At 43.3% G+C, this 26,230-nt stretch overlaps 1 protein-coding gene and 1 pseudogene across 10 annotated transcripts in view; both read right to left on the reverse strand.

Moving 5' to 3' along the window:
• CEP112 (centrosomal protein 112) overlaps window positions 1–26,230 on the reverse strand; it is a 664,691-nt gene that overhangs the window by 58,862 nt on the left and 579,599 nt on the right. For 8 of the 10 annotated variants that reach the window (XM_064369448.1, XM_064369447.1, XM_064369451.1 and 5 more), the window contains 2 exons: window positions 21,693–21,794; window positions 18,175–18,239 (listed from right to left, as the gene is read on the reverse strand). In XM_064369448.1, coding sequence (XP_064225518.1) covers window positions 18,175–18,239; window positions 21,693–21,794 — 167 coding nt within the window. Of the gene's footprint in view, window positions 1–18,161; window positions 18,240–21,692; window positions 21,795–26,230 lie in introns of all 10 variants that reach the window. The other 2 variants (XM_064369449.1, XM_064369450.1) reach the window with 1 other exon arrangement.
• Window positions 23,781–25,923, reverse strand: LOC110568286 (chloride intracellular channel protein 1-like; annotated as a pseudogene).

Genomic DNA, 26,230 nt, shown 5'->3' on the forward strand with positions numbered 1-26,230 from the left:
AGGGACTCAGACCTGGAGCTGTTGAACACACCCAGCTACAGGCCCATGTTCCATTAGGTTCAGGCTGGGTTACAAATGCCAACTGTGGGCACAGCAAAGTTTGCACAGTTTTTTTTTTTTCTAGACCAGCTTCTGGTAGGTGTGTATAAACAGCTAGCCCTACCTGTATGACTCAAGTTTTCTCTTCTCTGTAACATCCGATTGGCTGTTTTCAGCAGAAAGTGGCCTTTTCTTTACTCCCATCAAGTCCCACTGCAGTGCACGCTCCCTTACACTTGAGAATATGAAGCTGAGCCTGCAGCTATTCTGATGGGGCGGCATTCATGCAGGGCTGAGAAGGACATGCACTGACCTTGCCGACACTAGTGTTTCTCTAGTGGAACACGCCGTTCTATAAAGGGGACAAGTTCTCACTCATCCTTAAACCTGGAGCATTACAGCTACTCTTCTTTGAACTCTCAGGTTGGGAGACAGCACTTCTCCTGGACTCCTGTTTAGAACCCTCTTATGAAACATACTGCTAAATACTATACATTACAGGTATTCACATACCACTTTATTTTTTCTTCTAGACTGTAACCTCCCTGGGCATGGGACTTCTGCCCAATTCATCTTTGAATTAGTGCCTGACACATAGAGGATATGGATTGAATATACACAGAATGAATCACAGAATCTTTTCAGATTTTTTTTTTCAGATGGGGTCTCTGTCATCCAGGCTGGAGTGCAGTAGTGTAATTACAGCTCACCGCAGCCTCGCCTTCCTTGGGCTCAGGTTATCCTCCCACCTTAGCCTCTTGACTAGCTGGGACTATAGGCATGTGCCACCATGCCCGGCTAATTTTTATTTTTTATTTTTGTAGAGATGCAGTCCCAATATGGTGCCCAGGGTGGTCTCAAACTCCTGGGTTCAAGCAATCCTCTTGCGTCAGCCTCCCAGTGTTGGGATTACAGGCATGAGCCACTGCACCTGGCCTGAATCACTGAATCTTCTTTTTTTTTTTTTTGGAGATAGAATCTCATTCTGTTGCCCAGGTTGGAGTGAAGTGGTACGATCTTGGCTCACTGCAACCTTTACCTCCAGGTTCAAGGGATTCTCCTGCCTCAGCCTCCTGAGTAGCTGGGACTACAGGCACGTGCCACCACACCTGGCTAATTTTTGTACTTTTAGTAGAGACGGGGTTTCACCATGTTGGCCAGGCTGGTCTCAAACTCCTGACCTCAGGTGATCCACATGCCTCGGCCTCCCAAAGTGCTGGGATTACAGGTGTGAGCCACTGCACTGGGCCTCACTGATTCTTAAAATCTGCTAAGTAGTGGCCACCTGGATAGGCTATATCAAAGGGAAAAAATGGCCTTATTCCAACTAGGGTCAATCACTCTTCAGTGGGGCTGGGAGAACTGGGAGAAACCCATCTCATTAGATAATTATGACTGTGCCCAAATTTGTGACTGGCCAGTTTGGCAACACTAGGCATAGGCTCTGTATTCATCTGCCTGCAGGATGAATCTTGGATGAAAAATTAAATGAGGCATGTTATTCTTATAAAGCAAAGGAAGGAAATGAGGAGTCTGAACATAAGCAGTGTATTAGTCTGTTCTCACGCTGCTATAAGGACACACCTGAGACTGGGCAGTTTATAAAGGAAAGCATTTTAATGGACTCACAGTTCCACATGGCTGGGGAGGCCTCACAATCATGGCGGAAAGCAAAGGAGGGGCAAAGGCACATCTTACATGGTGGCAGGCAAGAGAGCGGGTGCAGGGTAATTGCCCTTTATAAAACCATCAGATCTCAAAAGACTTACTCACTATCACAATAACCACACAGAAAAAGCTGCCCCTGTCATTCAATTACCTCCCACCAGGTTCTTCCCATGATTATGAAAGCTACACTTCAAGATGAGATTTGGGTAGGGACACAGCCAAACCATATCAAGCAGGCTGGAAAATGTTCTCTGGGTTGGTGAATGAGAAAGGGAGCTGGTGACAGCTTGGGCAGATGAGGTAAAGTACACCATGCCATGTAGAGTATGCAGCCCCCACAGTGCTATGTGGAAGGCACTGTGCCCTCTGTTGGGGAACATGGCCCAGTCTGTCACTCAACTTCTCCTAGACGGTGTGGGTCACTTCTTAGCCAGCTCTGCCCTCAGAGTGATACTAAACTGTTGATGAAGGGTATCTGCCAAAGGAGTAGCCACATGGGTCACTTGCTAAGCTGATCTGAGGAAAGGAATCTTCCAGACACATTCTTGGAAAATCCTTGATTCAGCAAAGGCCATTTCCTCTGACTACCCGGCAGTTGTGCTCTTTCCACCCTTCTTGTGTTATTAGAATGAAAAGTTCTACATGTTTTGTCATTATAAAAATTGGAAGAAGCGAATGCAACAATTCTTGGTTCCAGATTCACTAAATAAAGACAAACAATCCTCCACAGCCTAATTTCTTACCAAGCTAGTAACAAGTTAAATTATTCTTATTTCTTACAGGCACCCTGTTATAAATGGAGATTTTATTTGTAAGAAACCTATTTCATAACCTTAAAACCACCAAAAGTAGCCTCAAAAATAAATTAGAAAGCAAAGCAACTATGTTCTTACACAAATACTTAGTGAATGTGGAAGGCCAGCAATCAAATTAAAAACTAAGTCAGAAACGTTCCTTTTTTTTTTTTTTTTTTTTTGAGATGGAAACTCTGTTGCCCAGGCTGGAGTGCAGCAGCACAATCTCGGCTCACTGCAACCTCTGCCTCCCAGGTTCAAGCAATTCTGCCTGCCTCAGCCTCCCAAGTAGCTGGGATTACAGGCGTCCACCACCATGCCCGACTAATTTTTGTATTTTTTAGTAGAGATGGGGTTTTGCCATGTGGGCCAGGCTGGTCTTGAACTCCCGACGTCAGGTGATCTGCCTGCCTCGGCCTCCCAAAGTGCTGGGATTACAGGTATGAGCCACTGTGCCCAGCCTGAAATGCTCCTTTTAGAAGGCTTTTCTTCATGGGCTGAACTGGTTGAATTTTCTAAAAATATGAGCTCAATGATGTTGGACAGAAAATATTATCTCCATATCAGCATTTTTCATTGATCCAAGGGCCTTGGAACTGTGTTTAAAATTAGAGTCATCTCTAGAAAATAGTTACTGTGGATTTACTGTGCATGGGTGATCTAGAAATCCATTGAATGGTAACTGCAGTAAGAAAAAAATTCCCTTGCCTCCTTCATTGACTTTTCTGCACAATTCTTTGAAGCTTCTGAATAGGTTTTTAACGTTTTCTCTTGTCTGTTGACATCAAGCCAAGAAGTTCATTTTTGGAAGTGATGAAACACTGCTTTGGTGGTGCTAAAAATGTCTACATGTTATCTGGTTAGAAGAGAATTGGTTCTAGGCTGGGCACAGTGGCTTGTGCGTGGAATCCCAGCACTTCAGGAGACTGAGGGGGGTGGAACACTTGAGGCCAGGAGTTCAAGACCCGCCTGGCCAAAATAGTGAAACCCTGTTTCTACTAAAAAATACAAAAATTAGCCAGGCATGGTGGTGTGTGAGTGTAGTCGCAGCTACTCAGGAGACTGAGGCAGGAGAATTGTTTGAACCTGGGAGGCGGAGGTTGCAGTGAGCCAAGATCATGCCACACTGCACTCCAGCCTAGATGACAAAGCAGGAGTCTGTCTCAAAAAAAAATTTAAAAATTTACAAAAATTAGCTGGGCGTGATGGCATATGCATATAGTCCCAGCTACTTGGGAGGCTGGGTCAGGAGAATCACTTGAACTCAGGAGGCGGAGGTTGCAGTGAGCCAAGATCGCACCACTGCACTCCAGCCTGGATAAAAGAGTGAGAATCTGTCTTAAAAAAAAAAAATTTTCTTTTGCTCAAACTACTGCTTGATTCTGAGACATATGGATTCATCTCTCTGATTAGGTTTGTAGTATGCTATCAAAATGTTTCCTACTCCATAAATGAGTCTATCACATTCTCTTATAACTGAGGAATTGGTACATGCTTCAAGTACTTTGTGTCCCTCAAAACTGTGCTCACCATCAAATGAAACCTCTTACTTTTGACTAAATGCATTATTTCCAAAACTATGGCATTTCTTGATCATTTTATTGATTTAAGAATTTGCACATTATATTCACTTTCCTTAAATATAGTGAAACATGAAAACATTTTAATACTTGAATTTTTTAAAAAACGAAGTGCTGCCAACAAGATCTGTTTTTTTTCCTGAGGCTCAGATGAATCACTAGCAACCTTGGCTTTGACTGGGAAGACTGAGAGAGGCCATAGTAAATACAAGTTTTTGTGGTTAATAGAGGTCTTAACTCTGATTAAGAAAAGACCTTAGGCCGGGCGCGGTGGCTCACGCCTGTAATCCCGGCACTTTGGGAGGCCAAGGCAGGTGGATCATGAGGTCAAGAGATCAAGACCATCCTGGTCAACATGGTGAAACCCCATCTCTACTAAAAATACAAAAAATTAGCTGGGCATGGTGGTGCAGCCTATAATCCCAGCTAATCAGGAGGCTGAGGCAGGAGAATTGCTTGAACCCAAGAGGCAGAGGTTGCAGGCTAACGAGCGAAACTCCATCTCAAAAAAAAAAAAAAAAAAAGAAAAGACCTTAAAGAAGGGACACATAGGTCCGGGCATAGTGGCTTCTGCCTGTAATCCCAGCACTTTGGGAGGCCGAGGTGGGCAGATCACCTGAGGTTGGGAGTTCGAGACCAGCCTGCCCAACACAGTGAAATCCCATCTCTACTAAAAATACAAAAATTGCTGGGTGTGGTAGTGCATGCCTGTAATCCCAGCTGCTTGGGAGGGTGAGGCATGAGAATTGCTAGAATCTTAGAATCTGGGAGGAGAACGTTGCAACGAACTAAGATTGTGCCACTCCAGCCTGGGTGACACAGATATAGCCGCACAATTTGCAATTGCAAAAATATGGAACCAGCCCAAACGCTCATCAATCAATGAGTGGATAAAGAAACTGTGGTATATATATACTACAGAATACTACTCAGCCATAAACAGGAATGAAATAATGGCATTTGCAGCAACCTGGCTGGAACTGGAGATTGTTATTCTAACTGGAGTAACTCAGGAATGGAAAACCAAACATCGTACGTTCTCACTCATCAGTGGGAGCTAAGCTATGAGGATGCAAAGGCATAAGAATGACACAATGGACTTTGGGGACTTGGGGTAAAGGGTGGGAGTAGGGTGAGGGAGAAAAGACTACAAATTGGGTTCAGTGTATACTGCTCTGGTGATTGGTGCACCAAATTCCCACAAAGAACTTCATGTAACAAGATACCACCTATTCCCCCCAAACCTATGGAAATAAATTAAAAAAAAAAAAAAGACTGTCTCAAAAAAGAAAAAAGAAAAGACAGGACAGATAGCAAGACTAGCTGTTGACTAAGAAGGGTGAAGGGTTGTTTACAGTCAATATCAGCTGCAGGTAACATTTCTCTTTCAAGATGGCCTAAGTGGGCCAGGCATGGTGGCTCATGCCTGTAATCCTGGCACTTTGGGAGGCCAAGGCTAGTGTATCACTTGAGGTCAGGAGTTTGAGACTGGCCTGACCAACATGGTGAAACCCTGTCTCTACTAAAAATACAAAAATTAGCTAGGCATGGTAGTGCACACCTGTAATCTCAGCTATTCAGGAGAATTGCTCGAACCTGGGAGGTGGAGGTTTCAGAGCCGAGCTCACACCACTGCACTCCAGCCTGGGTGACAGAGCCAGACTTTGTTTCAAAAAAAAAAAAGACAGTCTAAGGATTTCCACATCGTGGCTTCTACATATTAAACACATCACTAGCATCACTAGTTTGATAAGGCTGTAGATCTCTTGTCTATTTATCTGGACAGGGAAGCTAAGCATACAGAATTTAAGTGGCTTGCCTAAAGGCCAACTTAACCAAAGTGTTAGAAATAGATTCTGGCTATCGATACAAGCTCTTTCCCTAAGTATTGTGAACTATACTTTAGCAATAAAAAGTTTGATAACATGCCGGAAGATGCAGTAGAATTATACCTTCTTTTCTCCATGATCAGAAGGCAATAAAGCAAAACTCAACTATCCTTTAGGGTATAATCACTTTATTAATAGAGATAGAACCATTACGACCAAGTAGGAATTATAGCATAAGGTCAGCACATAGAATTGAATTATTTCAATTATATTACAGTGAAGCTAGTCAGGAATAAGACTCCATTTATTTTTGGCCTGAACACTTCTTTCAGATGAAGAGACATGCTACTTCCAGTTTTACATATATTTCTGGGAATGAACTCAGGACTTGTCCACAATACTACAATTTTCCTGTGTTGGGATCCTCTCTACTTGAAGTGCCTGGGAGAAAGACACATCCTACTTAGCAATGAGTAGTAAGTAGTCTAAAATCAAGCTCTTCATCACCCCCAGCACTTCTTAGCTTGATTTCTGCCAATGCCAGCTGGTGGAAGAGTGGTACCACTTGTACCATACCAGCCACAGAAAAATCCCAAGTCAATGCTACCAATCTCTCTCTCACTGTTCAATCTCTGCAATCGACTAGCTAACTGACATGCTTTAAAGTTGCAACTGGGTCCCAACTTCTCTTTTTGCACATGGGAGAGGCACATTCTATCACTAAATGAGAAATCTGGCCGAGTGTGGTGGTTCACACCTGTAAACTCAGCACTTTGGGAGGCTGAGGCAGGTGGATCACCTGAGATCAGGAGTTTGAGACCAGCCTGACTAATATGGTGAAACCCCATTTCTACTAAAAATATAAAAAAATTAGCCAGGTGTGGTGGTGTGTGCCTGTAATCCCAGCTACTTGGGAGGCTGAGGCAGGAGAATCGTTCGAACCTGGGAGGCAGAAGTTGCAGTGAGCCTAGATGGTGCCATTGCACTCCAGCTTGGGCAATAAGAGTGATACTTTGCCTAAAAAAAAAAAAAAAAAAAAAAGAGAGAGAGAGAGAAATCCAGGGCTGGATTCATGGTGGCACAGCCCCCAGTTTTTGGCACATCTACTCAAACCATAGTCAATTCTACAGACATTCCCAGTGGGGAACGCTACCCCTAGCACACTCTCGAAGCTATGCTACAGTCAGTTTGAGTTGACTGAATTCATCCAACATCTCGAAAGCATCAGGGAAAGTTGGCTTTCCTTTGCCACTATTTTCGAGGACAGTCAGCAGATCAAAAGCATTTACCAAATTTATTTCTATAGCTTCCTCCCCACCCCCAGAGGCTGTAAAGTACCCATGGGAGGTGACTAGATCATGGGGGCATATTTCTTTTATCTTTTATCTTTTTTTTTTTTTTGAGACAGGGTTTCATTCTGTTGCCCAGGCTGGAGTGCAGTGGTGGGATCATAGCTCACTACAGCCTTGACCTTCCAGGTGCAAGCAATCCTCCCACATGAACCTCCCAAGTAGCTGGAACCAAAGGCACATATCACCATGTCTGGCTAATTTTTGTATGTTTTGTAGAGACAGGGTTTCACCATGTTGCCCGGGCTGGTCTCAAACTTCTGAGCTCAAACAATCCATCTGTCTCGGCCTCCCAAAGTGCTGCGATTATAGGCATGAGCCACCACATTTTATCAACAGGCAGATATCTAATGAATGATTAAGCACCATCTCCTTGGTGCTGTCTTTTTGATAGTGAGTGAGTTCTCATGAGATCTTGTCTTTTAAGTGTGTAGTACCTACTCCCACCTTCTTGCTCCTGCTCCTGCTGCATGAGATACCTGCTCCCTCTTTACCTTCCACCATGATTGGAAGCATCCTGAGGCCTTCCTAGAAGCTGAGCAGATGCCAGCATCATGCTTCCTGTACAGCCTGCAGAACTGTGAGCCAATTAATCCTCTTTCCTTTATAAATTACCCAGGTTCAGGGTTTTTGTTTGTTTGTTTCTTTCTTTTTTTAAATAGCAATGTAAGAAAGGCCCTAATACAATGTCTTCACAATCATTTGTCTGGGTTAACTATTGTTTGCTTGTTTTTAGAGAGCAGTGCTGGACATTATTCATAAGAGTAGTTTTGTAAATAAGTATAGTAACTTGAGGTTAAGTTCTACCTAAATATCAGCTTAAGTCAAAGTTGACATTTTGTTGTCGTTAGTAAGAATAAAAATGCCTGAAAATCAATGATAATTCCAGAATTTAATATTAGTAAGGATCAGAAGCAAAAATATTTCACTGAGGTCAGAGGAATTGCTCTCTCAGAGGATCCACTTTATTATCAGAATTTATCCCGAGGGAGGGCTAGTTGGCAAAGTGGCTAACTTCCTTTAGTAACTCTACAAAATTTACAAATTGGTGCAGACTGTAGGATAAGAGAAGAGCTGAACTTTCAAAAACATTTCTCTGAACTTTCATAAATAATCCAGGATGCCAATTCACGTGGCGGGGCCTGTATGAGCTCGTGCTTTTGTGGGTTTAGCGTCTGGTGGAGCCACCCCCCACTGCAAACTGTTATCTAGCATCAAAAGAAGGAACTGACTCCAATCCCTAAGGAACTCTCAGAATGTCTGGTCCACTCTCCACTAAGCTCAGGACTCCAGATGTCTGGGAGCCACCACACTCTTTAGTTTGGACCCTCAAGGAATTTAGATATGTTTCCTCTAGCTCACTGCCCATTCTGACTTCTTCTTCAAGGGCAAATTCAAAGGACTTTATCCTCTTTAAAATACCCTGTGTTTAACTCTGCTGGCCAGCCCTCTCTTATCCACTACTTCTCTTTTAAAAACTCCTTTCCTCAGCTTCCACAAAGAACAGTACACTCTCCCCTGGTCCTCTCCTATTCCTCTTCCTCTCTTTTTCTGTTTCCCCCAAGACTTTCCCCCTCTTGGTGACACCATGGCTCTCCCAGCATCAACTCTAACCCAGATGTTCCTAGCTTGACCAGTCTCTGGGCCCTGACCCAGGTTTCCAGTTGCTTGATGAAGCTCATTATGTCTAAACCCAAACTAATCCTTCTTCCTTGACTCAAACCTGTGCCACACATCTTTTGAGGCTAGATGGCTTGCCTCCATGTTTTTTGAAGCTGGAAGCATTGGCCTCACATCTGTTTCTTTTTTTGCAATCATCTCATTTATATTCAGGTGTCATGGTGGCTACTGAATCTTTGCCCCACTTTCCATTCACAGAGAAATGCCTTTCTCACTGAGGACTTGGGCCAATTTATGGGAATACTGCACACGCTGCCTACATTTTTCTCTGTCTGCAGCCTATTGTCTCCTCTAACCAGGGGTCCCCAACCCCAGGGCCAAGGACCTGGACTGGTCTGTGGCCTGTTGGGAACGGAACCTCATAGCAGGAGATGAGCTGCCTTGGAGCAAGCATTACCGTTGGAGCTCAACCTCCTGTCAGATCAGGGTGGCATTAGATTCTCATAGGAGTGTGAACTGTATTTTGAACTGTGCATGCGAGAGATCTAAGCTGCATGCTCTTTATGAGAGCCTAACTAATGCCTGATGATCTGAAGTGGAACAGTTTTATCCTGAAACCATCCCCACTGCATCCCACCCCCTGCCCCCACCCAGTTAGTGGAAAAATTGTCTTCCATGAAACAAGTCCCTGGTGCCAAAAAGGTTGGGGACCACTGCTCTAATCTGTCCCATCTCGGCCGAGTGTGGTGACTCATCCCTGTAATCTCATCACTTTGGGAGGCCAAGGTGGGCAGATCACCTGAGGTCAGGAGTTCAAGACCAGCCTGGCCAACATGGTGAAACCCCATCTCTACTAAAAAATAGAAAAATTAACCAGGCGTGGTAGTGGGCACCTGTAATCCCAGCTACTCGGGAGGCCGAGGCAGGAGAATTGCTTGAGCCCAGGAGGCAGAAGTTGTAGCGAGCTGAGATTGCGCCACTGCACTCCAGCCTGGGCAACAGAGTGAGACTCCATCTCGAAAAATAATAATAATAAAAAATAAAAATCTATCCCATTTCATGATGTTGCAGGACAAATGCTCATACAGCAATTTCTGATGATGTTATTTCCTTGTTCAAATGACTCTAATTGCTCCCTCTAGCTTACAAAATAAACTCCAAACTTTTCTTGCCTGGAGACAATGCATTGTAGTGGAAAGAGCAAAAATGAGTGAATCAGAGACACAAGGGTTCCACGCTCTGCTTTTGCCAAAATTAGATATGTGGCCTTGGACAAGTTTCCAAACTTCTCTTTGCTTCAGCTCCCCCAAATGTAAATAAGACTTATGAACTTATTGAGAATTGTCATAAAATTAAAATAGCCTTCATTTAGTGAAAGTTTATTGCAGATTAGACTTTTTAAAACGCAATACCTCATTTAATCTTCAAAACCATGTTCTACTATTCCTCTATTTTCTCTTTCTTTCTTGTTTTTTTTTTTTGAGACAGAGTCTCTCTCTGTTGCCCAGGCTAGAGTGCAGTGGCATGATCTCGGCTCACTGCAACCTCTGCCTCCTGGGTTCAAGTGATCCACCTGCTTTGGCCTCCTGAGTAGCTGAGACTACAGTCATGCACCACCACACTTGGCTAATTTTTGTATTTTTAGTAGAGACGAGGTTTCGCCATGTTGGCCAGTCTGGTCTTGAACTCCTGGCTTCGAGTGACCGCCCACCTTGACCTCCCCAAGTGGTGGGATTGCAGGCATGAGTCACCGCACCTGACCTGATTCCTCTATTTTCTAAGATCAGGAAACTCGGACTCAGAGAAGCTAAGCACCCAGCCCAATTCCAGATCCTTAACTGACCTGTGCTGAGGCCTCGCCTAATACTGTAGGTAGTCAGTACCTGTAGGTCCCTTTGTCTTCCATAATCTGACTCTGACACACCTTGGAAAGTTCATCTCATGCTACTGTTCTCCCAGCAGTTGTAATCTCCACGGTCTGAACTACCTCACTGGCTGTGGCTCCACCCAGAAGACCCTTCCCCACATTTCTACCTATTGAAATCCTACTGCTATCCTAAACCAAGTGTCACCTCTTCCTAGAAGACCTGCTTTCAAATGTTCCTGCCTCCCTGGAAATCTCATGATACTTGGCATTTCTCTTATGCAAAGAGCATGTTTTCTCTTGTATTATCATTTTTTCCCTTTTGTGCATATGTTTTATTTTCCTTCTTGAATCACAAACTCTTTCTGGGCAAGGAGCACATTGCCAAGGTCTTATTCAACCCTGTTTGCCTTTCCCTGGGACAGACGAGGCACTTGCAAAGGTCTATAGAGTATTTAATTTTTGTGCAAATTTATTCCAGTGTTGAAGAGCTCAATCTGCAGTTCGCATGAAGTCAAAATGTTCTTCATGTGTTAGAGGTGATATCACAGGGAGAACCGTAATTACAATGTGAGATGGAGATGGGGCCAATTAATCTTTCTCCTTTGCCAATAAAAAGGCAGAGAGAGTGAACATTATATGGTTTTAGGCAAAGTACCTGACAGCAGCGGCCAGCAGTAGGAGGTCTACTTAGGTTTGCTATCTTAATTAGCCTATTTTAAAAAGATTTCTGGCACTATAAAGATGTGTGGATTTGCCTTTGAAGGTGTATGGATTTACCATCTCTCTCTCTCTCTCTCTCTCTCTCTAGTGCGCGCGCGCGCGCGCGCACACACGCACACACACACACACACACACACACCCCGCACAATCCAAATAAGATAGTAGAAAGGGTTTTAAAAGAAAACTCTTAATCCACCCAATTTATATTTCAGCAGCTTCCAAATTCACATGCCTGAATGCAATAAATAAAAATACTGGAGAAGCAAATCAGATAACACAAGTGGGAACTCAGTCAGAGAAAGGTTCCCTAACACTGTAGGAAATATCACTCTAGGCAGAAAACTGCTACCAGATCCTTAACTCTGAGAAAGAACAGGTGGAGACGTGATGAGTCAAGCCGCCGAGGCTTCACGCAGCAACCACTGCGGCCCGGCTTGAGTAAATATTTTTATTACAAACACAGTGATGCGTAATGGGCCAAACGATCAGTCCTGAAAAGGATTGTACACAGGACTGTGACACTGCAGTAGTTGGGAAGCTGGGCTGGAACCCGAGCTTACACATAACCTGACGAGCAGCGTCATAGTTGTCAGGTAGTGACAGCTGCTGTCACCTCACAGGAAGCAAAACTGGGAAATGAAAAATTCAGTTTCAAGAAATCTCCATCGATGTCAAGACGTTTCTTTAAAAAGTGCAAGATTCACAGGACCCTCCACCATCCTGTTAGGCAAATAATTCTTCTTAAGGAAATGGTGTCTTTTCTATTTTTCTTCCTCCCTCAAACTCTCATAGGCTCTGACTCCTGAACTGAGCTGAATTCCAGTCACACCAACCGTTTAGATGTTTCCCTCCCTCCCTCTCTCCCTCCTTCCCTCTCTCTCTCTCTCTCTCTTTTTCTTTTTCAGAGACAGAATCTCACTCTGTTGCCCAGGCTGGAGTGCAGTGGGGCAATCTTGGCTCACCTCAATCTCCATCTCCTAGGTTCAAGCACTTCTCCTGCCTCAGCTTCCCAAGTAGCTGGGATTACAGGCGCCTACTACCTTGCCCAGCTAATTTTTTTTTTTTTTTTTTTTTTGAGATGGAGTCTTGTTCTGTCACCCAAGCTGGAGTGCAGTGGCATGACTTCAGCTCACTGCAACCTCCGCCTACTGGGGTCAAGCCATTCTCCTGTCTCAGCCGCCTAAGTAGATGGGATTAGAGTCACATTGCCACCATGCCCAGCTAATTTTGTATATTTAGTAGAGATGGGGTTTCGCCATATTGGCCAGGCTGGTCTTGAACTCCTGACTTCGATGATTTGCCCGCCTTGGCCTCCCAAAGTTCTGGGATTACAGGTGCAAGCCACCATGACCAGCCCATTTAGATGTTTTCAAAACACCTGCAGATCACAGGATTGGACCAATTGTCTGGTGACTGCCGCGTTCAGTAAGATGTGGAAAGCTGAGAGAGCAGAGAGGCTGCCCAGCCCCTGCACCTGGCTTCCTTTAAACAGTTACCTTCTCCCCTGACTCCCAGGCTCAGGCTGAGAAGACTGCGATCCAGCAGATGGGCTAAGAGCTCTGGAGAGAGAGAACTGGGCTGCGGTGGTGAGAAAGCTAATGGGGCAATTAGGAGGCTGATTCATGTGTTTATCTAGATGCTTATGCTCTATTTAGTTGAGCAGTTTTGAAGTGCTCTGCGGTTCAGGAAATTTCCTTTCTCAGGCTTATCAGGTCCACAGCCTTCCATGTGCCTAATAGTTCCATGAAAGAAGGCTTCTGAGCACAGGGTATGGGTTTTGAGGGGCCTTTTAATAATACACGTGCTAATATAATTACGACAAACAATGCATACCAACCCTCAAACAGAGGAGAGGTGAAAAAAATTCAACTAAGGTTGCTTCCATCTTTGGAAAGACCAGAGGAAGAAGACATGGCCTTCTTGAATATCCCTAATTCAGGGCTTCCCAAGAAGTGTTTCTTGGGAAGGAACCGGACCTGTAATTCCAGAAATGCAACATAGATTAATAGCATTTTTGAACAGGAAGGAACTTTTAAACAATATCTTGGGTTTGGGCTTCTCTGATCAATATTTCACAGAACTCTACAATAAAATATGTGAGTCACAGAAGAAGCTGAAAGATGATTCCATGGACAAAATCATTTTAGGAAACTGCAGATTAAAGAAAGGTAAATTGGTTTCTTAAGTAGAGGGTGTGGCAGCTTACAGATGGCAACAGATTCTTTGCCTTTGCTGGGTCTATGTCCTCTGCCCTTGTCTCTGGGTGGGCTCTGTCTTTGAGAGTTGAAGTGATCCAGCCAGTTTCTAGGCACTGGTCTTATGGGGTTGGTGGCTTCCATGTCTGGTCTCTGACTGGGCTTGCTCTGGAGGGTTCCCCGCAGCTGCCATCCCCCAGTAGACAGGCAGCATCAGTTGCCCACCATATGAATGGGTCTTGTGGGTTTGGGCCCTTGCCTCCCATGACTGCCACCCCAGCCAACATCTGACTGCACCTGCATGAAACCCAAGTGAAAACGGCCTCGCTGAGCCAGATGAATCGCCAGCACTGAGAGAGATGATAAGAAATTACTGTTTAAGCCGTGAAGTTTTGGGATGGTTAATGTGCTGTCTAGCACACAGTTGGCAATCGGTAGCTATTTATTCAATGAATGAATGACTGAGTGAGTAGTGTAAATGTGAATCTTCCAGAGGGTGGTATAGCATGCCACGTTTCCTAAATATGACACTGAATACTTCAAGACAAATCTTGCAGAACAGGGCTTGACGGAATACTAGTCTGAGAAACAATGAATGAGAAGATTGAAATGGAAGAGTTTGGGAAATATCAGTTGAGTTATGCCCTTTTATGTTGTAGATTAGAAAAGTGAGCCGGACAGGTGAAGAGAATTGCCCAAGAAAACAAAACTAATTGTTAGACTCCACCTGAATGAATCTCCTTTTCTAAAGGAAAGAGACATGGATACAATGGTTTCCTTCCCATAGCCACATTTTAGCTATTTAAATAGATCAGGCTTCTAACTTGGTAGCCCTCTCTTTCTGTTCCATGATAAAGTCTTTGTGTCCAACTAGCTATTTTCCATGAGACCCCTTTTACATGGCTGACTTCCAAAGGTGATATAAGAATATGTATTAGGCCAGACGTGGTGGCTCACACCTGTATTCCCAGTACTTTGGGAGGCCAAGGAGGACAGATCACTTGAGGCCAGGAGTTCGAGACCACCCTGGCCAACATGGTGATACACGATCTCTACTAAAAATACAAAAATTAGCCGGGTGTGGTGGTGCACACCTGTAATCCCAGCTACTTGGGAGGCTGAGGCAGGAGAATCACTTGAACCCACAAGGCGAAGGTTGCAGTGAGCTGAGATCACGCCACTGCACTCCAGCCTGGGTGACAGAGTGACAGAGCAAGACTCTGTCTCAAAAACAAAAACAAAAACAAATTAAAAAAAGAATATGTATTAGCCTGAAGTCTAGATTAAGCTTCAGTTCTCAAAATAGCAGAATCTATAGCAATATCTTGGGTCTTTGGTTTTAAAACATTTGCCTGATAGAAATCCTTGCTTAAAACTGACATGTCTGGAAGAACAAATTTTCAGTGGAAATAGATAGTGGTGAGGAATCCAGATTTTAAAATTCTTTCAGTCTTATGTTACAAATTTCATTTCTCTTCCTCCATATGAGAAGCAAATAATATGATCTGAAGTTTGATCCTGATTCTAAAATAATACAGTAAAGAATGTTAACACTAACCAGGTCAAAATCTAGGGTATCCCATTTTTACTTTTCAAATGCCATTATGGCCTATGCCACGGCTTCCTAACCAAGTCTCCAAAGCCAAGAGCCACTTCGACATCCATTGAAAAAAAGTTTTATCTAATTATCTTCATTTACTACTTTGAATTGACCAACCATGTATCTTTTTCTGGTTTTATCAAAGGGGCTGCCAGGACAAAAGCACATCCAATTTTAAGTAGGCTTTAGTTAGCAGACTTAAAATTGATCATGCATTTTAGTTTCAGCAACTTGCAATTTCTATACCCTTTGATAATTCACTTTAAAGAGCAAACTGTCTTTAATGACAAGGCTTAAAAGAGACGACCTTTCTGAACAAAATATGAAAGCTCAGACGAGACAGTTCTTTTAAGGAAACTATGAATTAAAACGACCTTGTGTTCTGAAACTTTTCTCCCACCATTTCTGATGTTTTACCTTTCCTTTTTGCGCTTAGAAAGAAAGCAAACACACCACTGCCTTCTATGGATGGTGATGCACTTCAATAAGAGAGCTGTTAATTGTTAATTCCAACTCACAGTTTCTTCTGTTTGTACTTTCTCTGCAGATGCCTTTAATGAGGTTGCTCACCACGATAAGCATATACCCATTTCTGAAGAAATCACTGTTAATATGTGACATTACAGGATAATGTTTGAATCTGAGCTATTTCCCTTGAGTCACAGTCAATTCTTTTGTACAGTCTGTGAAGCAAGCCCATCATTCCCTGTTCCCTCCTAGTCTTCCTGTTTTCTTCATTTTGCCCCTTGGTGGCTGCCCTCTGTGAAGTTCATTGTTGAGTGGGGAGGTTGCAAAATCAGAAGTCAGACCCCTGAAAGGGCGCACTGCTTGGTGACGCAGAAATGGTAGACTCAAATGAAATTATGCCATGTGGATGACTGAATAGCTAACCTTGCTATTAGCCCTTCTCTTCCCTGACCCTGCAAGTGTATAATAACAAACACCAAGAACACTGAGGTCCCAGAATGTTTCTTCGCTTGGCTTTTTCCAGACCCTTTACCAGCCAATACCTGTTGACAATTACATGTTGAAATAGAAAAAGTACAGGTGGATGACTCAGGTACAGCAGCCAATAATAACAACTTGAGATGTAACAAAATTAGGTACTTGTGATGAACAATTGATCTTCCAACAGATAAAAGGAAGGATGGAATCTTAGATGATTTTATAATAAGGCACAGTGTTTATAATTTATTTCCTGAGCACTTGCTTTTTCTCCCAGTAGCCATTTCTATACTCACTGCTCAACTCAGTAAGGAATTTCAAACATGCCAAATGCAATTTTTCTTTCTCTTCCTTTATCAGAGAACGTTCACAAAGACATTAGTGTCAACCATCCATTCCTATCACATCCAATCAAAGTGACCTAAAGTTTCATTCTGTCTACCCCCAGATGTACATGACACGGTTCAGAAGGGAAACAGGATCTGGGTAAGTCAAAGGTTCACCAGTGTTTGAAATTTCATAACCCTTGAAATAAGGAAAAGAAAGAATGGCAGGCAACCTTCCAAAACACCTACTGATATTTACTCATGGAAAACAAATATTCTTGAGTAGGAGTTCCAAAGCCAGCATACAATACAATTCACAAAGTATTTTCACTTCAAGCAGCTAATAACCTTACTAATGAAATCTGGTGAGCTACAACTTGTTTTCCACGGTCTGTACAGAAAGAAGTACTTAACAGGAATCCTGTAGGAATCTTTCCCTTCCGAGTACTAAATCATAGTCTGAGTACCAGTAATCCTCATTTGTTTTAATAGCATCTGCTATGATTTTGCTTTTTCTTATTCTTGAAACCAGTATTATAATTTATGGAAAAACCTGATCTTTCAAAGGACAGAGACTTATATTCCTGGAGGAGGTGTCAGGGTGTCTGAACATTACTAGGCTGAGTGGTGGCCCCACAGAGATGTTTTAGTACAAGAATCCCAGGCCTCCTACTGATGGCCACAGCCCGGCCCTGTTCATGCCAATCCTTACCCTGGCTTTGGAAGTGGCTGTAAAACCTGTTACTTCCTTATCATTTTTGTGGCTCAGTTACACTACAAAAAGGGGTAATTAATCCGTGGGCAGCAAACAACAGACATGGGCGTGGGAAAGAGAAAAGAATTTTGAAAAAGTGTAAATAAACTTTATGCCCCGTCCTTTTACAGTAAACCAGATGATTACAGCCCCGCCCATGGGCCAGATTTTTAGAGAGCTCAAAATGCCCTTGGCACACATCATAGCGCAGTCAAAAGAATTCGGAGCATCCATTCACTCATTCGCTGCAGTTCAAAATTTCCTTGGCAAATGGGTTGACCAATCAGCAGAGAACAGCTCTTGGGCATCTGGGTGGGGAGAGGGACCCAGACTTAACCATCCACTCACGGAAGCAACACCATAGTTCTCAATCAGGTGGTGCCCACGGGCAAACCAGACGAAGTAGAGCACACTCTGCGACCACTGGCCAATGTGTTGTGTCCTCATAATCTGACCTCACTGCAACCTCCACCTCGCAGGTTTAAGCGATTCTCCTGCCTCATCCTCCTGAGTAACTGGGATTACAGGTGTGTACCACCATGCCCAGCTATTTGTATTTTTAGTACAGACGGGGTTTTACCATGTTGACTAGGCTGTTATCAAACTCCTGACCTCAAGTGATCCACCCACCTTAGCTTCCCAAAGTGCTGGGATTACAGGCATGCTCCACCGTGCCCGGCCAATTCTCTCATCCTGTTCTGACAGTACAGACTAAACAATAGGATGAGAAGACGGATGACTTCTTAAAGACAGGCTACTTACTAAAAACAAGTCTTTTTCAAAAGTTGTATTATGTCCAAGCATTTTAATAAAGACAAAGGCCAAATGAGGAGGCTCACAGGTGCCACAACAGAAACTAACCAGAAGACACCTACTTATGGGCTGTACCTTCTGCCTTGGTATGTGGTCAGTTCTTCTTGAAGGATGGAAGCTCTCTTTTGCAGAAAATTAACCTAGAAAAGACACCTTGTGTGAGAAGAGGTGAACGTGGCTTACATGTCAATATTGTGCAAATAGTATGGTAAGATTTTATTTAAATTCAGACAATTCCCTAGATAAAACTCAGAGGATTTCTTGAATGTCAATGTTGCGTTTTTTACATTTGGTCACATCTCAGCCATATTGAAAATCCATCAGATATGACAGAATTAAGTTCAGACTCCTCACCGCAGAGCCATTTTGATCTGTCCCCACCACCCCATCACTGCGGTTTCACCTGTCCTCATGCCCTGCCCACCATTGCTGCTTCACTCATTCCATTGCTCTTTGGCCCAGGCCATTTTCTCTCTTTGGAACACTTGTCTTTCTGTGTCCTATTCATCCTCCACCATTTGGTTCAAATGTCACCTCTCCTGTGGAATCGTTCCATGCCTCCCCAAATGTTCCTCGCCTCCTGGCCCCAGGCAAAGCCAGCAGTCCCCTCCTCTGTGTTCCTCCCCTCTGTTACTGGTACTTCTCACGTTGCTTTGTGGTTATTTGTTTTCATATTTCTGCCCTAAACCTGAAGGTTTCTCTTGGGCAGGAACGACTTTGTCTCTCTATCCCCAGTTTATTTTACAGGGCTGGGCATGTAGCTGGTTTCACTAGCTGTTGAATGAATGAATGAGTGAGTATAAAGAAAATTACTGCTTTCTGGAAACCTCAATCCATCCTAGAATTCCCTGAGGTTGGAGAGACAGAACTTCATAGTGGAAAGAGCCTGAGCTTTGTCTGGAGTTAGGCCAACTTGGGTTCAATTCCTGGCTTGCCATCTGTGGCTCTAGAAAAATTACTTAAGCTCTTGATCCCTTATCTGTGAAATGGGGTTAATGACAGCTACTTCCCAAGGTTATGAGGATGACATGAAACAGCTATAGAAACCTCCTAGTGCAGAGCTCAAAGCAGGTAGAACTCCCAGACCACCATTCTTAGGGAGCTGCAGGAAACTGGGTTGTTTAGCATATTCTCTTAAATCAGACCTTTACAAAGCATTTGATTATTTTGAAGCATACATTTCTATAATACTAAAGATGCTTGTATCAGGCGTGAATTCAAAAGCACCTTACACAACCCAATATAAATGGTTTGGGGCTAACTTATATCATGCTTAATGTAATCAAGAGTCAGTGGTATTTGATCATTTTAGAATTGTTTATTCTTGCGTCTTTGGTCTGAACTGAAACCATGGCAACGCTTGATCCCAAAACATAGTTATGCAAGAGAGTACAGCTGGCAGAACAGAAAATGTGCTTGACAGAGAAGAAAACACAGTCTTTGTAAATGGGTGTATCTCAAAGTGGTCCTCTTGGTTTTGCTTATTTGGATAGCACCCTGGTCTTCATTTTATCCAATTGCTCAAGTGACCCAGAGGACAATTGATAATCTTGACAGATACAAGAATTACACTGATTCCACTTCCCTCCCCCAACCATGCTCTGTAATCGGAATTCCAACAATTCTTAAAAAACACAGGCACCTGTGCTTTCAAACTAAATTTGCTCACTGTACGGCCTGTGACTCCTCCGTGCAGCTGCCAACTCTGAGGCCCTATCACAGCTGGCAGCACTCTCTTTCTGGGTCAGCATCCAGTTTTAGGAGGCTGAAGTGGCTTTTATTACAGTGAAATGATATGAATGATAACAGAAGCCCTGCAGGTGGGTATCAGATTTCTATTTTTTTTCCTTTTTCTAAAAAAACTCCTCTGAAGGCGTCAGGTCCTACATAGCTGACACTATCTGTAGTTCGCCTACAAACTTAATGGGTAAACCACACCTGGAGTGGAGATTTTCATGCAAATAAAGATTACTTAACGCTTTGTATGTTACCATTCTCCTCCAGTACTTATTTTTATATGCAGACTTGAGCAAAATTTCTTAGCCCATAGAATCAATAACAAACAGTAGCATATGGATTGAGATTATGAACAGTTCATTTTCAGATAAGATACTTTTTACTAGGGGAATATAAAAAGAGCAGCTAAAATGTGTTCCACATCTTATCTTACATATTGTAAATAGATAATGTGGATATCATCAAGCCATATCATTTATTTTATTCATAAATAAATTGATTAAGCACCTGTTATGTGACAGGCTCAGTTCTTGGCACGGAGAGTAAAGAAATCCTTTCCTTCATGAAATTTTTCCAGGAAAAAAATGTCTTAAATTTCAAAGTGGGCTGGGCATGATAGCTCATGCCTGTAATCCCAACACTTTGGGAGGCTGAGGTGGGCAAATCACTTGAGGTCAGGAGATCGAGACCAGCCTGGCCTACATAGGGAAACCCCGTCTCTACTAAAAATACAAAAATTAGCTAGGTATGGTGACGTGCTCCTGTAATCTCAGCTACTTGGGAGGCTGAGGCAGGAGAATCGTTGAACCTGGGAGGCAGAGGTTGCTGAGCTGAGATCACGCTACTTCACGCCAGTCTGAGCGACAGAGTGAAACTCTGTTTCAAAAAAACCAAATTTCAAGGTGTATTGGAAATGTGAATATATAAAGTCTTTCTCATGATACCAGTAATATATAAAACATACAAACAATACAGAAATATGTAGCAAAAACATGTTAGAAGTTTTACTCACATCATATTTCATGAACAATATCTAGAACCACTTTTTTTTTTTTTTTTTTTTTGAGTTTTGTTCTGTTGCCCAGGCTGGAGTGCAATGGCAAGAACGCGGCTCACTGCAACCTCCGCCTCCCAGGTTCAAGCTATTCTTCTACCTCAGCCTTCTGAGTAGCTGGGATTATAGGCACAGGCCACCACGCCCAGCTAAGTTTTGTATTTTTAGTAGAGATGGGATTTTGCCATATTGGCCAGGCTAGGTCTTGAACTCCTGACCTCAAGTGATCTGCCGCCTAGGCCTCCCAAAGTGCTAGGATTACAGGCATGAGACACCATGCCCGGCCAAGAACCACACATTTCAACAGGAGCTATTTAACCTAATTGTTTGAATACCTTGTCATTATTTTGCTTTGAACTTAGAATACATCTTGTTATCTCTAACGACCATGTAAAATACCCCAGAATAAAAGTGCTTCTAACATAACTGTGCTTTCAATTTCTCTGCACTTCTACACAGTGAGGAATCAGCTATATGCTAAGTGATGGCATTTTGGACCTGATGCCAAGAATAAAAGGATGAGGCTATATTGGAAGATAGATTGTAAATGAATTAAAGTTATCATAACTGACTGAACTTTTCAATTTTAAGGGTGCCTTAAAGAAATTCTCACTGAGACAGTGAGTTATTAAACAAGTAAGAAAGTATTTAAAACAAAAACAATTTATCCTGTGTAGCAGGTTATACAATGACATCACATTGATTTCTGTAATCAATTTGGAATCAGATTTATTTGCAAGTTTCTTTTCAGAGTATGCACAACACCTAAATCCTTGGAAAACGCCTTGATTCTAGTAATTACCTGTGATTTTAGGGAGGAAATGGTGTCTTCAAGTTCTTGTCTTAGAGACGCTGGCATCAACCCTTTCAATTTTGTTTCATATTCTTGTCGTATGTAAGTTATCTAAATTGGAAAAAATTAAGCGTTATCTTTTTACCACATAAATGATTATTTTGAATTTAAGAAGTCCCAGAATAGTATCTGTTCATCACAATAAAAAGTTTGTTACACGCGATCAGAAACCAGACAATAAAGATGAAATAAAAAGAGTTAAAAACTGAAAGGCTACCCAGCCTGACCTTGGGACTCTGAGAGAGACAGTTCCGTAACAATGCTTTATTTCTTTAAAGTCCTTGTGAACACAATTTACAGCATCTAAGTAAAATAGCTGTGCTCTCCTCTTCACTCATGAGGTTCCCCACTACGCTAGCCCTGCAGCCTCTCTTTGATCAGGATGTGAACGCCAACCATACTAAACTGTGATATGAGGACAATTCATGGCATGTCTTTGCTTTGATTAAAGTAGTCCTTGAGGGTGAGGTGGCTTACACCTGTAGTCTCAGCACTTTGGGAGGCTGAGGTGGGCAGATCACTTGATGACAGGAGTTTGAGACCAGCCTAGGCATCTCTACAAAAAATACAAAAATTAGCTGGGCATGGTGGTGCACACCCATAGTTCCAGCTACTTGGGAGGCTGAGGTGGGAGGATCCTTTGAGCCGAGGAGGTCGAGGCTGCAGTGAGCCAAGATTGGGCCACTGCACTCCAGCCTGGGTGACAGAGTGAGACTTCGTACCAAAATCCCTACTACCCCAAACTGGCAAGTAGTTGGGGCACTAAATGTGATTCATATAATCATGAAGACATGAATGAAGGAGAATCTGCACAGCCGTGTCTCCAATCCCCTTTGATGTAAGTAGACAGGAAGAATACACTGGGCATACGAAGGTTTCTGGTTCCTGGTTTTCTTCTGCCTTCCAAATACTATCGGGCCTATGTTCAATTAACTGATGCTCACTAGGCTGGTGAAAAAAATAGATTGGTAGTTCATCCCATTCATTTTTCTCTGAGACAAGAGTCTTGCTCTGTTGCCCATGCTGGAGTGCAATGGCATGATCTTGGCTCACTACAACCTCTGGCTCCTGAGCTGAAGCGATTCTCCTGCCTCAGCCTCCTGAGTAGCTGGGGCTACAGGCGCATGCCACCATGCCTGGCTAATTCTTCGTATTTTTAGTAGAGATGGAGTTTCACCATATTAGCCAGGATGGTCTTGATCTCCTGACCTTGTGATCTGCCAACTTCGGCCTCCCAAAGTGCTGGGATTACAGGTGTGAGCCACCGCTCCCGGCCCCATTCATTTCTCTAAAGGCTAAAGGAGTGAGTGAGAGGGTAGAAGAAAAGTCTTTGGAAGAATATGCCTGAGCAGGATGAAGATGTGCATGGGGGAAAAAAAAAAGGCCGGGCATGGGCCAGGTGCAGTGGCTTACACCTGTAATCCTAGCACTTTGGGAGGCCGAGGTGGGTGGATCATCTGAGGTCAGAAGTTCAAGACCAGCCTAGCCATCATGGTGAAACCCCGTCTTTAAAAAACAAAACAACAAAAAAAAAAACGACGATGTGCATGGACGAGACATGAATATGCATGTGTAGATACTGGTGTCTTTTTCCAGCTGTGTTTCTGCATTTCTGTTCCTCCTACTATATGAGATATGAAAGAATTATTTTTAAAATCTGTTGCATGTGCTGTGCGTGATTTAACTAAACATTAGAGCTGAGTTGCAGTGTATCATACCGAGGGATTCATCATACACACCTGGAAATAGGCATTATACTATGAAAATGTGTACAATTGAGTTCAGTTGGACAAGCCTATGAATTTGTTGAAGATAATTTAAAATTACCAGTCTTTAAGCCTCAACTTTTCTTACACTAAACTGAATTAAGGAAGAAATGTGCTTAATAACTAATTTCTGTTCTTTCTTTTTTTTTTTGAGATGGAGTCTTGCTCTGTCGCCCAGGCTGGAGTGCAGTGGCACAATCTCAGCTCACTGCAACCTTTGCCTCCTGGGTTCAAGTGATTCTTCTGCCTCAGCCTCCCAAGTAGCTGGGACTACAGGCATGTCCCACCACACTCAGCTAATTTTTTGTATTTTTTTTTAGTAGAGACGGGGTTTCACCATGTTAGTCAGGATGGTCTCGATCTCCTGACCTTGTGATCTGCCCTCCTTGGCCTCCCAAAGTGCTGGGATTATAGGTGTGAGCCACTGTGCCCAGTCTTAATAATTCATTTCATTACCTACTAAAACCCCATGGCCACTGTTCTAGAACATAAATTTTCAATTTTTGGCAAAGTGCTTTTTTTTGGGTTATGCTATAATCCTGTGACTTATACCTAAAGGAAAAAAAGAAATAATAAAACATGATCTTTCCCACAGATGCAAAGTCTTTGCTGATGAAATATATGTTGATTCTCCTATCTATTGATTTTTCTTACCTTCTCTTCCTGAACTTATTTCCAAGTGAGACAGTTCCAGCTGCTCACTTACTTGAGTGAGTTAGCTGACTCAAATGAAGGAAACGTGCAAAGCAAAACACATGCTTTATAAACCAGACCTGAGGGTAACATTTATTGAGGGCTCATGGGCTATATAGTGACTATTTTTTTTTTCTATCACTCAACACTGGCTCTGAAAGTTTGAGTTTCAACTCTTTTAAAAATGATTCATGGCTGGGCGCGGTGGCTCATGCCTGTAATTCCAGCACTTTGGGAGGCTGAGGTGGGCGGATCACCTGAGGTTGGGAGTTCGAGACCAGGCTGACCAACATGGAGAAACCCCATCTCTTAAAAAAAAAAAAAAGAAATGACTCATGCACTATTTCCTTTTTAAAATGCTTTTATTCTGTATTTTACTACTGAAATATGTTGTCCTACCCATCCCACCCCACAGTAAAAATCTCACCCAGGCCCCTATTTCTTTCCGTCATCCCCTCTTTCACCACACCATCCCTGAACAAGTGCTCCAGGATTCCCTGCCCACTGGCCATTTTGGAATGTGTCCATTGGACAGCAATATGGAAACCACCAGGGCCTTTGTGGAGGAAATGGAGGGGGATGAAAGAGTCCCAAAAGGGGCTTATTTGAGGGCCTTGGCCCCTTGTTCATAGGCGAGCTTAATCTCCTCATCATCTGGACAGGTGGAGGCAAATTCTTCCCGAGGATAGGCATTGCTCAAGTACCAATGCACTCCCCGGAAGGCCTCAGGGATGGTGAATCCCAGGTACTTCTTTTTTTTTCTTTTTTGAGATGGAGTCTCACTTTGTCGTCCAGGCTAGAGTGCAGTGGCGTGATCTTGGCTCACTGAAAACTCTGCCTCCCAGGTTCCAGTGATTCTCCTGTCTCAGTCTCCTGAGTAGCTGGGATTACAGGCATGCACCACGACACCTGGCTAATTTTTTTTGTTATTGTTATTTTATTTATTATTATTTTTTTTAAGTAGAGATGACATTTTACCATGTAGGCCAGGTTGGTCTTGAATTCCTGACCTCAAGTCAGGATCCACTCAACTTGGCCTCCCAAAGTGCTGGAATTATAAGCATCAATCACCACACCCGTTCCCCCAGTACTTCTTACACACCGCTTGTAATATGGGGAGCTTTGGCAACAGGTTGCAGTCAGTCAGGGTGAGCTCATTGCCATCCAGAAACTTCCTCTGAGAGACACCTTCATTTTCAACACTGGCTTCATCCACTTCTGGATGAGGGGATGTCAAGTAATTGTCTAAAACCTTCAGGGCTTTCAGGAGTCCCTTCTCCAGATTGTCATTGAGTGCTGGGTTTGAATTCTTGATGTAGGCAGAAAATTTGGCAAATATGTCCAGCTCAGCTGTGTTGGACTCAGGGTTCAGAGCTGCCAGCTTGGGGTACCTAGGAGGGCACAGCACTGCCTACAGAAGTTCCTCAATCTTGTTGGTGTCTTTGTGCTCTTCAGTGCCATACAGCAGGAATGGGAGCTGCCCTCCTGGGCACAGCTTCTGCACTGTCTTGGTCTGCCTCTTGGTGTCAAAGATGGTGACGTTAAAGGTGACTATCTTGAGCCACAGCACCATGAATGGTCTCTGGGAGAAGGGGCAGTTCCCAATCTTGGCCCCATCACTGTCAGCCTTCACGAACAATTCAACTTGCAGTTGTTCTTCAGCTATGCTTGTGTTGGGGATCAGAAAGTGGCCATAGCTGGGGGAGCTTGGGCATGCACTATTCTTATCTGTTTAGAATGTCTATCTGTTTTCCTAAGTCAGCACTCATCAAGAAGGCCATGTTCAGTTCAAGTGCCAAGATCATGAAGTCCAATAGTGAGAAGCCAGATGAGTTCAAGTGTGGCATTTTCCAGGGTCTTCTGAAGCTGGAGATGAACTCGGACCTCAAGACTCAGCTTGATTGCATTTACGATGCAATCCTTGAGGATTTGGTCTTCCCACGTGAAACTGGATGGCAGCCAGCTCATAAAGGTTCGTATGGACAAAGCACAGCAGAACAATATGGAACACAAGGTCAAAACTTTTTC

Source organism: Aotus nancymaae, unplaced genomic scaffold, assembly GCF_030222135.1.
Source record: "Aotus nancymaae isolate 86718 unplaced genomic scaffold, 86718_ANA_hifiasm-v0.15.2.pri h1tg000089l, whole genome shotgun sequence".
NCBI classification, from domain to species: Eukaryota; Metazoa; Chordata; class Mammalia; order Primates; family Aotidae; genus Aotus; species Aotus nancymaae.